The sequence below is a fragment of the Stigmatopora argus genome, chromosome 1 (genome assembly GCF_051989625.1).
Source record: "Stigmatopora argus isolate UIUO_Sarg chromosome 1, RoL_Sarg_1.0, whole genome shotgun sequence".
Lineage (NCBI taxonomy): Eukaryota > Metazoa > Chordata > Actinopteri > Syngnathiformes > Syngnathidae > Stigmatopora > Stigmatopora argus.
The window spans coordinates 12040149-12058596 of NC_135387.1; the positions used below are offsets into that span (position 1 = coordinate 12040149).

The following is an 18448-nucleotide window of genomic DNA, read 5'->3' on the forward strand; positions in this document are numbered from 1 at the left end:
GAAACTTTATTCACTGACTCTCCATGTAAGGGGTCCATATTGGATTATGTTCATAAAACAGTTGTTTTAAAAAAATGCACATATTCAAAATGCATTTTTATTTCTGTTTACAAGAAACAAACTCAGACATAAGATGAAAGGGAGTTGGGGGCAGGGGTTGGGGGCTGAATATAAAGAAACCTCTGGCTTCCTTCAAAAATATGTACAATTCGAAAGAATATTCATACAAAACATGCCACTTACAATAAAAATCAATATATTTATTTGTCATCCCTAAAAGTTGCTGTACCGATACATTTTCTTTTTAAAAAGTAGATGAAGTTTAAAATAAAACGACCTTGAATTTAAGCGAACTTAAAAGATACGAAGTGAACTTTAAGATTTCAGAAAAGTTAAAAATGTCTCAGGCTAAAATCCAGTGAGGCTTTTTTTTTTTTTTAAATGTCGAACTCATTCTGGTCTTCCCTTGAAATAGAAACAGCAAAAACAAGTAAAATCACTGCTTGGGATACTTGATCAATATCTAATACTTGAGCAAACGTCTCCACTGTGTCTCGATATATAGATAGATTTATAAGAGAGTGCAATTCATTACCAGGTTAAATCTGGGGTCTGATTTTGGGATGATTCCACATAAGCACTTCACAACACAGTCACTTCTAAAGGGAAGATACAAAATAAGCATGACACTAAGAATAACCGCTTCCATTCATGAGTATATTCATCAAATTGGAGGCAAACGAGGGACATGATTTGGTAAGCATAAATACAAAAAAAAGACATAAATACAAATGCTATGCACTGCCATGTGATCCATTATGTCACCGCCTTGGCTTCTCTTCACCACATTATTTTGTTTCGACAAAGTTTTCTCTGAGCTTATAGCAAAAAACACCAATAGAAAAACAGGTTAATGCAAAAAAAACACTCTGGTTCATATACATAAAGATATTAGTTTGCCATTTTACATATATTTATACGTATGTACAGCTTTGTTAAAATGATATCCAGTGGTTGATTTTTTTCTCTCTTCCGTTTGATTTCTCTACACATTATTGATTACAAAGGGGTTTGAGGGGCCCCCGTATGCATATCGCGTTATATACATTTGTACAAGCTTGCATTTTTCTTTGAATCCTGTGAGGTGTTAGGTGTTTTTCTGGGAAAGGAGGAACATAGCAGTGTGGGAAGTTTGACTAAAGCTCCCTTTAAAGACTTTTTTTTTAAAAGTATTATTCCTTTTAACTCTCAGGTAGACGAGGAAACAAATGCCCTTTTATCCAATCAGTCTTTCCCTGCCATCAGTTCAAACCTGGAGGACAGTACCGACGCTAGAAAATCACGCACACACTCGCGCACACAGACAAACATCACGAGGAGTAAAAAGACGGCAGGCTGCGCTCGGGCAAAAAAGGAAGACCTACTACAGTAAAATATTTTGTCCACTAAATGCGACAGAGAGGAAGCGGGTGCGTTTGAAAAAGGACATTTTAGTAGTCGTGCGTCACCGGGCGACGCTGAGCTTCTGATTGCCTTTTTGTTTGAATGCTTATCAAAAACGCTCATAATAGTTCATATCTGTATAAATAAGTCGGGATTCTTCTTCATCCTCGTCAGGGTGGAAATGATCATCAGCATAGAATAAACTGAGCAAACATGCTGTTTAAGATTCCCTGCTTGTCCAAGACAGCCCCTCTCAAATTCCGCAGTGGGAGTTAACAGTTTTGTCTTTTTGTTTGTTTTTGGTTTTTTTTTGTCTTTTTTTCTTATTATTTCTATACAAAGCAGTCACTTACCGCTTTCACTCAATGAGGTAGACCGGGTCCAACAAGCCTTTTAGAATTCCTAAAAGTTCTTTTCAACCAAGATTGTCTTGCTAGCCAACGTCCGCATTGTCTTCATTGATGATGATTTGATGCTTGGGGGGTGCCGTTTTATCAGCGGGGAGAGAGGAAGTACTTGTAGGTCCGATTCATAAAAAGAAAAAATAATCAGGAGTAGTCATTTGTAGTAGTTTAACATGGCTTTCTTTCTTTTCTGTGGATGCATGGTGCTTGTGGACGCGATTGCTCCCATTGGTTAAAAACAAAGGATTCTGGCCGAGCGGGGGGGGAGAAAATAACGGGGGTCGGGGGGAAGTAAGGAGCGCCCCTTGGTTGTTGTATGTCCACCATCGAAAAAGAGGTGAGGGTGGTGGTGATTAATGCTCGTCAAACCTTTGGCTACATGCTATAAGATGGAGGCCAGCCTACCTCCACTTGGATGAGAGCAGCTTATGCACTGGCAAAGTCAAGTTTAAAAAATAAAAATAAAATAAAAATAAAACACAGATTAGGCTTTGGCGCAGAAAGGAGGCCATGCTCCACCTTCCTTGCTTCCTTCCTTGGTCTCAATTCATCCACTTTCGACAATTCCAGGCGCCGCAGTGGCATGGGATCTTGTGCTGGTCGTCCTCAAAGTCAAATTGGTAGTCGTAAGTCAGCTGTAACGCACAAACATGTTAGGGGGAAATCCATTTTTGACATTACTTGATAAATATAACACTGCATATAAAAAGTCAACAGCAGCTTGACTCAAGAATGTTGACTTTCAATGACAATGCGCAATGTCTACTAGACTCCTTTTATTGGTTTTGCTTTTGTGTAGGTTAAGATTTTTTGCAGAATTTGCTGCAGTTACTCGAATTTTCAGACTGCAAGGTGCACCTGACTATGTCGCAATTCCAAATTATATATATATATATATATATATACACATACATACAGACATACATACATGTATGTACGTACGTCTGTATATATATATATATATATATATATATATATATACACAGACATGTATGTACGTACGTCTGTATATATATATATATATATATACAGACATGTATGTACGTACGTCTGTATATATATATATATATATATATATATATATAAATATATATATAAAATAAATATTAATACATTTTTTTATCTGACTTTTATGACATATATATTTTAATATTGGTTGTAATGATGTTTGTTTTGAGGCTACAGACTTTTCCTGAAGGTTGCACTTGACATGAACTCAATCACTTCTGTAAATCACTAATCCTTACCTGTCATGGTTGACATTGAGCTGTAGTTGCAATTTTAGGAGTTGTAAATACATTTTAGAGTAGGTGTGTAGCATACCTCCTCTCCTTTGGGGATCTTGCGACTGGAGATGATGATGATCTTGTCCTCTTTGTCAAAGGTCACAACCTCGGCTACGCAGTTGGGGGCGCACGAGTGGTTGACGTAGCTGCAGAAAACCACATTAGCTCAATCACAAACTACCTGGAGGATTGCTGCTTGTTCAACAGTGCCATCTTTTGGATATGGTTGCAAACTATTGTAGACCATCGTTGCCCGACAGTCTAACTCCTCGTAAAAAATGCTGTATTGGTCAATTTGTATGTGTTGCAGTGGTTAGAAACGATTGAGATAAAATTCTATGTTGTATGTGTGGATATTTTAGGTCACTGAATAAAAAAGGAAAATTCAGACCATAAAGACCTCGCATCCGCATAGGTAATGACTGATTTTTATGTTATGCGAAGATATTATTATACAGTGGTACCTCTACATACGAGCACCTCTACATACGAGCAGCTCGAGATACGAGGAACATTGAGCAAATAATTATCTCTAGATACGAGAAAATTTTTCGAGATGCGAGAAAGCCAGGTGGCCAAGACATGAGAGGCTGTTTATCATGGTAGCGCACTGTCTTTTTTGCCGCATCTCTTTCGTGTATAACACATATCTACGAGCACTGGGCAGAGCGTTGCATTTTTTCAGTGTTTTTTTCCGTCACTCAGCGCCAATGCCGGAGGGATCTCTAATACGAGGAGTATTATATTACGTCTTGTTCGCTGCTCATAAGAACATCAGGGGCACTGGCTCGCAACTCCCTCTTTGTAATATCTCTGGTCGCAACTCTCTCTTTGTAATGCCATCATCATAGGCGCCTTTCAAAGCGGTTGCAGCCAGAGATATTACAAAGAGGGAGTTGCAAGCCAGTGCCCCTGATGTTCTTATGAGCAGCGGAGCGATCGCTAATACAAGACTACTTCTCGTTGGCAAGTGGTCGTGCGTTATCCTATTGTGAGGACATTTGTGTGCATCATTTTCGGAATATTTTGAAGGGAATACAACAGCAAACAGCCCATCGATAGCGAACGTCAGGGTGGAGAAGTGGCAAACAGCTAACCCGGCCAGAAGGTATAAAAATGTAAAACAAAATTAGAATTCAGTTTTGTGTAAAGTTACATTAAACGTATGTTTGAGTGTGTCTGTATATATTAATCCAACTTAATTTAAATTTGTTTGTTCTGTTACGAGTGCGTCGCTGTGTAAAATGTTATATCCACTTATCTAGTTAGTTTTATAATTTGATATATGATTCCATATTTTTTATTTTACTTATATTTTTTTCAGTTTTATGAATAAATAAATAATTTTGCAGTCTGCTTGCTAGCATGCAAACCATAGGCTTTCTCTCCTCTCGTTACTGTGTGACCGTTCTGCCATTCTGTCAATATGTACTACCTAGTGCAATACAACACAGATGAGAAATGAGAGATTGTGGTTGTGATGTCACAACTAGAATTGCTGAAAAAAAAAGTGGGCCTTCCCTGATATATTGTTTTGGATGGACAACTATGGAATGGTTTAAAAAAAAAGAAAAGAAAAGAAAAACAGACAGATTTTTGTGCCACATTCATTTTCCACATGTACAACGGGCGCAGTCATTTTTATTTTTTGACTATGTTGATTGACAATGTTTCTGTTTTATAGCACTCTTTTATAAAACTTGGGTGATGCCTGATGCATTGTTTTGTGTGAATTTTTTTTTTTTTTTAAATTTCAATTCAATTCTTCATCTATTATTGCAGTCAATCAGTCAAGTCCATGTCTTTAAATGGTCATCATTTGATAGCAGCTTTACGTTTGGATTTGTTTATGTCATTTAAAACTATGTAACCTCAAAATTTTGTTTGGCCAATGAACACGCACATACTCAAGGTTACTTACCGAGCTGGCCCACCCGTCAGAGTTGCATCAATCACTTGCTCATTGTTTATACGGAACATGTAGATGCCACGATTCTAGGACAGAAAGTAAAAGACAATTAGTTGGATAGGGCGACTTAATTTTTTTTTTTTCTTCCAGCAAACGAGGAGTCGGAATTCAACCTGAAACTCGTAGATCTTCTCCCGGCGATTTGCCACCTCATTGCGTATGACGGTGCCGATGTACTCGATGACCATGGTGTGCTTCTCTAAATCTTTAGCAGCGTACAGACCCAGGCCTTGAATTCGAGAGCGAGCCAGGTACACATTGTTCTTCCACTCAGTCTTCAGGCGCCGATACTGCGAAGACTTGGAGTGGACAAACTGCTTGCTGTATGGCGTATTCATCTCACAAGTGAAGGTGCTCTGGTATGCCTTGGACACACTGGTGCTGTTCAAGGTGTGAGGCCTGCAGACAAACAGACAGACAGACAGACAAGCGAGTCAACTGAATCAATTGTGAGAGGCCTAAGAAAAAAAAAATGAAGATCAAACATGAACAATTATTTCTCTTTACCTCTTGCATTGCGTGGGGACTTTGGGCTCTGATCGAGCAGAACCAGTAGGATTGATCATGAGAGGGAGCTCCATAAGTGGATGGCGGCCATATCGGAACTGGTAGTTTTGGCAGTTCTCCACCCCAGGCAACTAAAAAAAAGAAGTGATAATATCATGTTAAACTACCAATGAAAACGTCTACTAACTGCAATTTGGTCTACTTCTGAGAAAAGATTGGGTTTTATTCAAGTTTTATTTCTATACTATTATAAATCACAACAACAACAAAGATTCTTTCTGCTGAGATGCACTTGATCAAAATCTTCTCTTGCACCTTATATTCATGAAAGTGACTACAAATATATTTGTCCCTTACTGATTCCGTGATGCGCATGACGGCATGAATGGTGAGGCCGAACATCTCTTCCCCTTTGACGTGTTCCGTAAATAGTTTCAACATGGACGTATCATCTCGGAGTTTGGCAACCTTATGAATCACATCTTCCCAGATTCCTGTTGACAAAACGGGGTAAACAAATTGGTATAGTTCAAGATCGGAAAAAAAACATTGAGAGCCACATTAAGCACAAAAGAGTCGAATCAAGTATGTCCTACCCTGTGGCGTTACGTCACGGTACTGGAGATCCTCGAGGCCGTGTTCCAGAACACGCACCTCAAACAAGGGGCGGCCCTCATCCTCGCTGACGCGGCAACGGTAGCGACAACGCTTGTTGGGCACCCGCGTGCTCCAGTAAATGCGTGTTGCCTCATAGCCGACAGGGAAGATGGCCGTAGGTGAGTGGAAGAAGGCCATTTGGGAGGGCAGCAACTGCCCGATAGCATGAAAGATGAGGCCGCCGACGCGGAAAAGATGGACTCTGTCCCCTCGCTGCAAGATACTGGCTATCTGTTTGACCTCGTCACGCTCGATGTAAACCCTCCGTAAAACAGCGAAAGAGCAGAGCTCCTCTTCACTGGGACCCTTCAGTTTGTGCTGGGTGCACAACATGGTTTTGTCTTTAAAGAACATGCAGCGGGCGCGGATGGCACAAGCAAAGTGGTAGACGTTTGGACAGCGCAGTCGGTTACAGCTGTTGGTGGCGCCCGTTTTTTGACAGCACGCGCACATTGTGCGCAATCCGCGACGCAGCGCCACCTCCACGTTGATGAGTGCACCCCCCTGCGTCTCATATACCTCGGTAGACCACAGGGCACAGTTGAGATGCACCCAGAGGTCCACGTCGATGTTAAGCAAACGGGCAGGCCCATCTGTGGCTCCGTCACCCTCCTCATGGCAGAAACAGCATTTGCGCTTATCCCGTGGCAATCTCTCGGGTCGCAGAGTAATGCGAAGGCGCTCCATCAGGTCAGAGACCTCACGGCTGCTCTCCTTCTTGGAGCCACCCTTTCGTATAGAAATGACAATCTGCAGGCGTTTCCAGCGAATCCCTTTCCATTTTTTCACATTGGGGAGTAAGCCAGGGGAGAGAGGCCTGCGTTGCTTGATGGCCTTTGGCGAGGACTCCAAGGGACTGGGACTATCTGAGATGAGGGGATCGCTGACCGATTCCTCCTTTTTGGTAGTAAAAATCAGTTGATCTTCAGGAGCAGACGGCTCAAATGCTGGATCAGAGCCCTTCTCCGGAGCTGCACCTGTGGACGCAACCGGTTCGACCGGTTCTCCAGGAGGCTCAATGTCCTGTTCAGCCTCCATCTTGATTTGGACAGTGATGGGTGTAGTAGGCAAGGGGGGCGAGGGGGACGACTTTTTGGAAGGATCTGCCTCATTACTTGGAAGTGGAGCTGGGGAGGAAGGAAGAGGAAGGGGAAGAGGAGGGGATGGTGATGGAGGTGGTGATTCTTCCACTGGTATAATCGGAAGGTGCCGCACATCTAAGTCATTTACATTTGTTGTGTAACAGTGGTGGACTGTTTTGTCTTCACTATCTGGGAATTCCTGAAAGAAAATGCACACGACGTACGCAATTCAAGAAATGTACCCCACAGCAACTGCACATTGCAACAAAGAGATTGGAAACAAACCTGTTTGATGAGTGCCAGAATGTCCACTTGTTTTTTTAATGTGCAGCCTGGCAGAGACACATCAAATTGCCTTAACCACTCATCCTGACTGGATGAGGCATTGTCTTTTAGACTGAGAGCACCTGGAAAACATGGTTTGCCGAAAATAATGAGATCCTCAACAAAATACACTTGGCGTCATCCAATTTTAAACAATTAAACCAGTTTTACCGACTAGGGGGGAAAGCATTTAAAATCGTTTTAAGTACTTACTTGACTGGACAGAGCCTTTTCTGGAATCGTCCACCCCAGACATGTCAGGGTTCTGAGAAGGGAAGGTCACCTCGTACGAAGCTGGCATCCTTATCTTGAGCAGCTGGGCCATTGCCATCATCACATGGTTAAGTTTCTGAGAAACCAATGGGTTAGTTCTCACTCAACTTGCGAATGCAAGAACAAGAAAGTGGGAACAGGAAACAATAATTTGATCATGTAATACCTTGGCTGCCATGGAGGACAGCGTGAAGGTGACAGCCACCTCGTTATTTTTAGCCTTGTCCCAGTGATTGGACATAGAAACCACTCCCTCGCCAGCTGTTTCAAACTGTTTGTCCACTGAGAATGCTAGCAGAGGAAATGTGAAAGTAGCAAGAAATTTCCGTTACAAATTGCAAAAATAAAACCGACAAAAATCAAGCTGTTATCTCTGCTGGCATGTCGACTAGTCGCCAACTCTCAAACTAAAATGTATCTATCTGTATAAATCTATGACTAGAGAAATGAATGTTACGCTGTGTATGCTTACAGAAAATTACACGGTCAAGCTGCTAAACTATAAAAGTCAAACATTGCCTGTTTTTACCTGGGATAGCTGTGCGAGGAATGAGGGGAATTATGGGGGATATTGCTCTCTCTGTTTCCTCTTCTTTTGGCTCCAGCAGGCGAGGGAAACGAGAAGTTTCCTCTCCAATGTTACTCTCAGGGGAGGATGCCGGGATGATACTCTCTGGAGTGTCCTCATCATCGCTCTCCATCCTGTTCAAAAGACACCTAAATTGGTCAAAGTTTGGAAGAAAGTACTAACTGACGCAATGGCTGAGAACCATCGCTTTACCTGATGTCTTCATTCTGATTATGTGGTGGAGTGGGAAGCGCCGCAAGAATGTCTACGCTCTTTGTTTCCTCTGTAACCGCTTCTGGAGAAGTAAGGGCAATATGGAACATTTGAAGCCGAGATCGTCAGCGTAAAAGCAAATTAGATTGCATTGTTTTACCTATTAGTTTGTCTCGCAACTCTAAATTTTTCCGACCCTGAGACAGTTCCTCCACAGGAGTCACTCCATTAAGCAGCTTGTGCTGTACAGAAGGAGGAGGTGTCGGTGGCAAGGAAGATGGAGGTGTCGGGGGATTGCTGAGGTTGCTCTGTGAAGGCAGACAATTTCCCATGAAGAGCGTCCAAAAATAAACGATAGAGCACACAGACTTGAGTTTGACTTTACTTTGGTTAGTAACTGAGAGTAGTAGTCTGGAATATTGTCTAGGATTGCATTTCCAAAGGATCCTTTAAGTTGAGCTTTTCCATTGGCTGGGCTGCTCCCAAAGGGGGCGAACAGATCTAAGCCAGCTGTGATGGAAGGTTCCATGAGGGGTAACAGAGAGAGACCCTGAAAAGTACAGCTCAATTAGTAACTACCAATGGAATCACTCAGTTGAGTGAATGCATGAATATTTCGGCATAAATATACCTGTTTTAATTGCTTAAGAAGCGCTTCAGCACTTCTTCCAACTTCTTCCTTCTTAGTCTTCTTCCGTGCGTTAAGTCCTCGATCGCCAGGTGCTTTAATAGTGCGCTTTGGTTTTTGTGCTGGAGCCCTTTTACTTATTGACTGTAAATCCTAAAGGTTAAAAATAGGGAAAAAAGAGAAAATATTAATTTTATCACCATAATAAACTCAGTCATGATAATGTGTCAAAAACAGAAGTTAACAGAAGCTTAAAAGAAATTCCACTACATAACTCAATGAAGACAAATATATATAAATAAATAGATAAATAAATAAACAAACACAATTAAATAATTAAATACATAAATACAAAATACCTCCATATTTCTCGGAGTCCCTTGAAGTTTTTGTTCTAACATTGCCAATTTGCTGTTAATGTGGCCATTGATCTCATTGTGGATGCCATCAGAGGGCCTCTGGGCTCCAATTTGGAGGTTCTTGGTTCTCAAGAGTTTCTGAAGCAATTGTTGTCCGGTTTCAGTTCTGGGATCATCAGAGTTAATAAATGTTGAGTGTCTTCCAGAAGAAACTGCATCTGTGGTAGCTTCTCGCTTTATAGCACCAGAATGGGTTTCTCCTTCACCATCACACTGCACCTCTCTTGGCTCCTGTTTAATGCTCTGTACAGTCAACTTGCATAGATCCCCTTTTGTGGAGACCTGCAGTGGGTAAGGAACATGGCTTTCTGCAACTTGTGGTGACTGTTGCTGAAAATGTAATCCTGTCCGTGGTCCATTTAGAATGAATGGGGTGGTGGGAGATGTTTCACTGACCAACGTCTGTGATTCTACTTTCAGCCCTGGACAGTCAAGGGGAGTCTTGGTTCCTGGTGACCTGAGCGGAGACGCCTTGACTTGACTGTATGGGCTTCCCCTTCCAGCCCTATTGTCAACTAAAGAAGGTGAAGAAACGTGCGATGAAAGTGGCGAGGCCGGGTGGGTCGGGCTCATGCCAAAAGCACCTCTGGGAGAATATGCATGAGAAGGGGATCCCTGCATGCGGACTGCTGCAGCACCCATTAAAGCCTGCTGCTGGTGGTGGGTAGGAGTGGGTGGACGCATCCCGACTGCTTGGTTCATTGGGTGTCTTAGATCACCAGGATGTGGAGGTAGCGACTGACGTGGTGATGTGGGCCTGATCATGCGAATGTGGTCCATAGGGGATCGTGGCATTGGTAACGGTCCTCTAGTAACCTGATGTTGTACTGCCTCTCCTACATGTTGCTGTGATTGTCCTGGCACCATGATTCCCTGTTGAAACTGAGGAGAACCACTCGGTTGCTGAGTGCACATACCAGGCTTTGTGGCTCCATATGGCATATGCTGCACTTCAATTCTTGGCATTGGCTTACCAGAGTGTTGCACTTGTCCTGGTAACATGTGATGTCTCACCTGACTTTGCTGTCCTTGACCCATTGCCATCCGCATCATTGGTCCCTGGTGGAGTTGCCTCTGGGCAATCATTGCTTGGATGTGCTGTAGTTGTTGGTTTGGGGGAAGATTGCGCAACTGTGGATTTTGAGCAATGATGGCTTGGACCTGGAGGTTGATAGGTGGGCGTATCGGTGCCGGAGGAGCCCCAGGCCTCTGGGCCATCACGCCCTGCTGCTGAGCTCTCATCATGCCCATCATGGCCTGCTGTTTTTGCTGCTGTGTGATGAGGGTTTGCTGCTGTGGATGATTCATTACTACAGAATGTGGCTGGCCAATCTGCTGCTGGATGTTGGGATTGTGTGATTGCGGCATGGCATTTGGGACTGTTTGAAGCCGTTGTTGTTGCTGATGCTGCTGCTGGGCTAAGAAATCTGCTGATTTGCCTTCTTCTTTAACTATCAAAGCTGGCTTGTCACCACTACCTGAATCTTCCCTCTGAAGAGCAGATGGCAGTTGTTTTGACAGTTGCTGAACCACACCAGTTTGTTGATTCGCAGCCAGACTGGTTTGTTGTTCGAGAAGTGGTGGTTCTTGCTGCAACAGGTAAGCCTGTTCTTGGTGCTGGTGATGAAGTTGCTTTCCCCCCAAATCAGATTGTTGATCATTTGAAGGGCCTACCTGGGATATATCATTGGGGGTGGAGGGTCCACTGTGCTGTGGTGGGGTTTTGGTATTAGGGTTAAGAATGTCACCCTCTTTAGTGTCTACCATTTGACTATCTGTAGTTCCTAATGGCTGAGGTGTGGTACTTCCTGTTGAAGGGGATGAGCCCATTTGTGGTGTGGAAGGTTGGGAAAGCTTTCCTTGCTCTTGGCTGGATTGAATCATCATTGGGGGTGGTTGCCTTAGTTGTGAAATGGTTTGCTGCTGTGGTTGAGAAAAGGCCTTTGTCACATTCTGCTGTTGTTGCTGTGAAGAAGGCACACGTTCTGCCACAATGTGCTGTTGCTGAACCATCTGAACCTGGGGACCCCTGGAGACAGGATGACCAGGAGATGCAATAAGTCCCGTCGGACCCAAGACCGGAGCTCTCTGTTGTTGGTGTTGCTGTTGTGAAACTGGATGGTTCCCGGTTAGCCCTGGTTGTGATGCTACCATGGCTTGACTCTGGCTAGCACTAAAGTTCTGTTGTGGCAGAGCTACAGACTGGCCTGCACCCATTACTTGTGAGGCCTGCACTATGCTCTGCTGATTAACCTGACCTGCTAAAATATCTTGTTGAAGATTTGCTTGTTGCTGGGACACAAGTGGGTTTCCCATCACACCAGGCTGCGACTGATTTATTAAGGCCGACCGTTGACTGCGTTGTTGCTGCTGGCTCATCATCGCCTGCTGTTGTTGTTGCTGGAGCTTTGCCATGTGTATCCTATGCTGAAGCTGTCTTTCCTGGAGAAACCTTGGGTCAGAACCTTGCATTCCAGGTGGGCCCTGTGGGAAGAATCCTGATCCAGCCCCAGGAGGACACGGTGGCCTTGAACCATTGGCTCCAAGTGGTACAGGAACCTGGGGTTGGGCTCTTCCAATGAAAGGCTGACCTTGCGGCATCCGGATAGGCATTCCACCCTGTGGAACCATGCCAGGGTGCTGGCTAATGACTGGCGATCCTTGCTGGCCCATCATCACCTGGCCAGGTATTTTGGGAAACATATGAGGTGTGGTTCCTTGAGTAGAATGTCCTGGAGTAAGAAGACCAGGGCCTTGCTGCTGCTGCTTACTTCTGTACTCAGCAATGAGATTGGTGTGTTCTTTCTGCTGTTTTCGTACCTAGGACAAAGCAGATTGTTGTATAAATATTTGTAGTCAAACAGGATTTTCCTACGTTCAAAGACAAAAGAACAAAGTAACAACTGCGACCATCATTTCACCCTGATTTGTATAATAGATGAACTGGTAACATGTAAAAAATGTGCATACCTGGTCAAGCTGTTTCTGAATTTTGCTCTGTTCTTCTGTGACCAACTTAAGTTTCTCAGCATCTGACTCAGCAAATTCTCGGCCAGCTTTCTTTGCAGTGCGTTGTTTGGCACAGAGTGCCTTACGGGATTTTCGATGGACACCAATTTGTTCTTCCAAAAATTTTAACTGCATTTGGAGTAACTGCTGAGTGTGAACAAGCCATTCCTCATACTGGTGCTGTTCTGAATTATCTGTAAAATGAAAATTACCTTAGACACGTCAACAGGAAATGCATTAGCTAAAAAGCAAAAGCAGAAAACGAGCTTTACAAATTTTACGGTATTTACTCGCATATAAATTGCCCACACAAGCCGCACCCTTAAAATTGTTCAATTCTACAATTTCTCGTGTATAAACTGCCCCTTGATTCACAATTTTCACCTCCTATTCCTGGTTTTAATAGGGAGTACAAATGTGTTACTTTGATAGGAAAATCTTAAGAAAAATCATCATACGTGGTATTTCTGAGATACTGTATGAATCAAAAGCACATTGTTAGGGTCAATATCATAAGGAAGTTAATATGCCTGTCTTTGTAAATGCAAAATATCAAATTATTTAATTTAAAAAAAGATATGTCTATCTTGATGAGAACCTGATGCTTTCTAATGACAGAAATTACACTTTTACCATTTTACCAGAAGTTTAAGATGTTGTGGCAGCCATATTGCTTCTAATCTCAAAATATCTCAATTCTTTCGATAGTTCATATTACTGCAATAGTTGACACTTTCGAACAAGAAACAACACGGAAAAAAACCAAAGTGGAATTTTGTTTTATTTCAAAATCAAGGCTACTCGCGTCTGGCCAGTCAGAGCACATTTAACTAGTAAAGACGGCAGCGCCCTAGGTAAGTTGGGAGTCCTAGGTAAGATGGTGATGCCCTGAGAAGCAGTGACAGGCACAAGTGAGTTTTTTTCAAGTTTTTTTCTTTAATTTCATTCAGACGTCAAAATAAATTTTATTTAGCGTTTTATCTGTTTATCTTTTCTCCATTTTGAAATAAATGACTGTATCGGCCGTATTGTCTTGCGTCACGGCGTCATGGCGCCATAACCTTGTAGTGTTATGCCGTTGTCAACTTGCAGTTTCGTGCATGTCGACTTTTTATGCGCATATAAGCCGAACCCTCGATTCAGTCATCAGTTTTTGTCCGACAAAAGCGGCTTATATGCGAGTAAATACGGCAAGTAATTTAAGCACTTTTGGTGCCATACATACTGATGATTCCTTGAACAAACTGGGGAGGGGTTGGTCTGGACTGGGCTGGATCATTGGTTTCTCCATCCTAAACACAAAAATATGGAGGGGGGGTCATGCAAATTTCTTTATTTAATTTTTTTAAATCATACTAGTATATGGTCAATCCCTGGTTAAAAACACAATAAGGGTGGTTTTCTGCACCATGCATGTTAGAGAAATCATTGAATCTCTCCTGTCTACTGGTGGGTGCTACTGTCACGCTCAGTGGTAGTACCACTACCTCTTTCACCGAGCTCCTACCCCGCTTTGACGTGTGCTGCACTTGCTTTGATGGTGATGAGACGCGTCTCAGCTGCACTCCCTCCGAATCCAATGCCAAGCGAGCTACCCCACTAGCGCCAAATGAATGAGTATTTTAAGAGCAGCAGCACAGCTCTCTCGTCCCTTGCACTTGCGTGGTAACGCGCAGATAGAAACGGAGAGCTATACAAATAAAGTTGAATTGTGCATTGGTGGTTTTGCAATATACATCAACATAAGTTGTAAGAACCATCAATATATTTCTTAATAAATATATGAGTAGAATAGATCTTTTTGACTTTGTTATCCTTTAGTATATCAACATGCATAACAGCTGAACTTCATCGGTGGCTCAGGAAAAAAGGTAGATCGCGGGAGGTTGGCTCCTTGAAAAGTACATCTTGGAGTGAAGACAGAGAGAGAACGGGGCAGGTTCTTAAGGAGTCCGAGTCCCATTTAGAGCCGTTTGAGACGACATTTAGGTCGAGAAACAAAAATATAGCTTTCACAAATCAACCTAAGGTAGAATTGTTATGTGAATGTGCTTTATAGAACAATACCACACATCTGAAGAATAGGTATATCGCCCCTTCACATATGTCGCATACCCAGAAGTGAGAGCTTACTTTGGAAGGTCCTGATGAAATTGGACCTGCATCTGAGCCTGAGGCAGATGACAGTCTTTGAGCTAGCAGAGAAACCTGTTGCCTAAAATTCATGGAACACATACAAATATGTCAACACTACTACAACGATACAAAGACAAATCTTTGGTCTAGCTCAGAAAAAGTTCGAAAACACTGAATTGTCTTTAGTCTCTAGTTTAGGTTTCCATATCAGTAGAAACACGACAAAGAAAATCAGTTATGAATTTCATTTTTTAAAATGATTCGAAAAAAAAATCTTGAAAAGTACCTGTTGATGCCAGGTGGCACAACCATGGGGTCTTGTGCCAACACCCTTTTGATACCCTTAAGAGCCACCATCTTTGCCTTGGCAATGGGATCCATTATGTCATCAGTGGCAAATTTGTCTAAATCTGGAAGACCAACACAATAATTGTCAATGTGATTGTTGCGGGGGAAAATTAAAAATTGCAGAAAATAATACAGATAAAAGCCATAATGCTTACCTTTATCTGGGAAGAAATTATTAGCCAGAGGTAATTGTTTCACCCCAGGTTGTTGCGGTGGATGATGGATACCCGCATGCATTCCTGGCTGCGCCAGTCTCACCATGGCCTGCTGCTGGCTCATGGCCAAGTGAGGTGAAGAGGCCATTGCTGGTCCCAAAAGCCTTTGTTGGTGCTGCAACATGTGTGGAGCACGGGGTACCAAGCCAGGCTGCCCTATTACAGCTTGGGATTGTGGCCGATGGTGTTGCGGCAACATTAATGGTCCGGGTCCCTGTTGATTTGATTGCTGATTTGGAACGCAGGGGAAATGAGGTGCTATGCCGTCCTGGTGAAGGGAGCCAAGCTGTTGCTGCTGCTTCTGCTGCTCTTTCTTCTCATGTTCCAGCAAATCCTGGATTAGGAGAGGGAGTTCACCATCCAATGAGCTCTCCACTTTTGCCAGTTCTACAGTAGCAGAATGCTGTCCTCCAACATCAGGCAGGCCAAGTGCATCATTGCTGATATCTGCATGTGCAGCAGCAGGGAACTGCAAGGGACCATCCTGGTCCTGAAGTGGGTATGGAAGTCCTCCCAAACGAACAGAACTGAGGGAAGCTGGATGTTGCGCTTGCTGTGCTGAAGGTGTTGTCCCCCCTAAAAGCAGAGAGACAGCCTCTACCATTTCGTCTTTTACAGCAACCTGTCCTGAGAGGAGTTCAGGGGTGAGAGGTTCTATTTTTTCTTTGGATTTAGCCACTGTGTTAGGGGAGGGTGGCATATGAGTCGATGACCTTCCTGGGGAGTTTGGTGTTGCTGACAGGGACTTCATTCCAGGCTCAAGCTTGGGTTTTACTTTCTCCTTAACGAGTGCAGACCCAAGGGCTGTTGATGGGGTTTCACTTTCTGCTTCCACTAAACGCAGCTGGTCTGAAAAACCGTCCTTCGGGTCTCCTTGGTCCAGTTCGGGATCAGTGTAAGCCAGCAAGTCAAATTCATCACTATTAAGCAAGTCATCAAGATGTGGATCATTAGTTTCTAGGTTGTCAAGGTTACCCAATTCATCATCTCCTTTGTCTGCGTCCAAGTCAAGAGCTAAATCCTCCTCATCCTCAACACCTCCTTCTCCAGGGGCATCGCCAAGGCCCCCAAGATCAGATTCTGGCAGTGTCTCATTTTGATCTACCACAGCAGCTTGGTGTTCTGTGATTAAACTTGATTGCGGAAGCTGACGCAGTCTGGCAGCAGTAGTTTCGAGTGGCGACACTCCTACCTGGGGCTGCTGGGTTCCTGGCAATGCAGGCTGCCGAGGTAATAAAACTGACAGTTCACTCTCTTGTAATCCCAATTGCGAGTCAATGTTCCCATCTGACGGTATAGCACCAGCATGCACAATGGGATGCTGCTGGACATAAGGTGCTTGCATCTCTTGTGGAACAAAGAGACGTTGTCTTGGCTGAGGTCCACGAGGCATAAACTGGGGTCGAAGTGGTAGCCTCTGCGAGTTATGTCTTAATTCAATAAACTGTGGTGGTGGCCCTTGGCCTATTGGTTGCATATTATCTCCTCCATGTCCTGGTAGCATGGGGTGAGAGTGCCCCATGCCTTCCATGCCCTGGATGTTGACAGGAGAGGTGAGATTGTGCCTTATGGACATAGCCTCCATCCCAGGGTGGGGAAATCTCCTTGGTCCTGGAGCATGCCCATGCCACTGAGCAGGGAATGGAGGACGAGGAAACACACCCTGAGGCTTGGTGGGCCCTGGTGGCCTAAAGAACAGCGACAAAAAGAAAAGATGGGAAATATGCCAAATAAAACTACCAAAGCTATTGATTTAATTGTGGAAAAAAGCCATTAAAAAGTTAATATTGGGTTTACATAATTCTATTTGATCAGATATGAACGTAGAAATAAGACAATAATCATTTTGCTAGTAAGTTGATTAGACAAGAGCCGATGGAAGATTAGGCAAAATGCATTCTCAATTTAAAATTTTTAATATCTGAATAAATGATGACTTGCAAGCATACCTGAGTGTACCAGGATCCATGATAGCAGGGGTTCCTGCAGCTGATGGGCCAATGAGCTTGTCTCCTATTCCACTAGCATTCACAGGTATCTTTCCCATAGTGGACACCTGAGCAGTGGCAGTTGGGACAGCAACACGATCCTAATTAAAGAAAACAGGAACTGCTTTTCACAAGTGACGACACTGAACCCACCCACTAATACAAACTGGAAACACCTCATAAAATGGTGGCAACTCAATCAGAACAAACAAACAGCATCTTAACACATGCCATCACTGTACTTAACTGAGAAGAAAATCAACACTCATTACTGACTCTGCTGCTGCTTTCCCCATGAATTGGCAGACATTTCACAATTCTTATTTCCGTATTGATTTATATCGCGATTGTTTTTATTTTCTATTTTTTTATTACCAAATTTTCACACCTGTAGTGCTAGCAGGAAACATGTATGCTAGCGTATGTCATGCTAGCACTACCGTAATGTTGCGCCCATTGAGCCGAAGCGCCTTGTGTATGGGCAAAATACAGAAATTTTACCCGCAACTGAGACAATGCCCTTTACGTTTGTGAGCCCTATAGCCATGAAAATACGATACACGCCAATTTCTCCAACATACATTAGCAAAAAAGGCTTTCTGTTCTTTAAGAAAGTGGATGTTTTGTATAAAGTGCTATTACACCAAAGAATCAAATACTGTTAGAAAAAAAATATTTACAAGTCCATTCAATTGAGATTAGGAAGTCAAAATGGAGTTCTAATATGAAAGAAAGATAGCGGTTCTATTAATGACCCCATCTCTATGTATTATTGTTCACTGTACCTGTGGATAAGGAGGTGGTGCTCTATGGCTCTTGTCTTGTTGAAATGCGCCCATCTCTCCTGCAAGCCATCCAGGCGATGCATTGCCCGCAGCAGCCGCCGCCGCCTCTTTTTCCTGTCTCATATTGTTCCGTTGCATTTGTTGTCTGATTAAAAATTCTCTTAATTTCTGCCGCTATAACCACAAGACACAAA

General features: G+C 43.2%; 1 protein-coding gene across 3 annotated transcripts in view; it reads right to left on the reverse strand.

The window, feature by feature from the left end:
* Positions 1–83: 83 nt before the first annotated feature.
* kmt2d (lysine (K)-specific methyltransferase 2D) overlaps positions 84–18448 on the reverse strand; it is a 33686-nt gene continuing 15321 nt past the window's right edge. For all 3 annotated transcript variants that reach the window (XM_077597175.1, XM_077597166.1, XM_077597159.1), the window contains exons 33-55: positions 18255–18428; positions 17431–17570; positions 15422–17169; positions 15205–15328; positions 14916–14997; positions 14008–14074; positions 12744–12976; positions 9714–12593; positions 9358–9507; positions 9112–9276; positions 8887–9034; positions 8727–8808; positions 8475–8647; positions 8112–8236; positions 7886–8021; positions 7634–7755; positions 6206–7547; positions 5967–6103; positions 5610–5740; positions 5216–5501; positions 5055–5128; positions 3171–3279; positions 84–2482 (exon numbers count right to left, since the gene is read on the reverse strand). In XM_077597175.1, the coding sequence (XP_077453301.1) occupies positions 2390–2482; positions 3171–3279; positions 5055–5128; positions 5216–5501; positions 5610–5740; positions 5967–6103; positions 6206–7547; positions 7634–7755; positions 7886–8021; positions 8112–8236; positions 8475–8647; positions 8727–8808; positions 8887–9034; positions 9112–9276; positions 9358–9507; positions 9714–12593; positions 12744–12976; positions 14008–14074; positions 14916–14997; positions 15205–15328; positions 15422–17169; positions 17431–17570; positions 18255–18428 (8721 nt within the window). In that variant the 3' untranslated portion in view covers positions 84–2389. The remainder of the gene's footprint in view (positions 2483–3170; positions 3280–5054; positions 5129–5215; positions 5502–5609; positions 5741–5966; positions 6104–6205; positions 7548–7633; positions 7756–7885; positions 8022–8111; positions 8237–8474; positions 8648–8726; positions 8809–8886; positions 9035–9111; positions 9277–9357; positions 9508–9713; positions 12594–12743; positions 12977–14007; positions 14075–14915; positions 14998–15204; positions 15329–15421; positions 17170–17430; positions 17571–18254; positions 18429–18448) is intronic.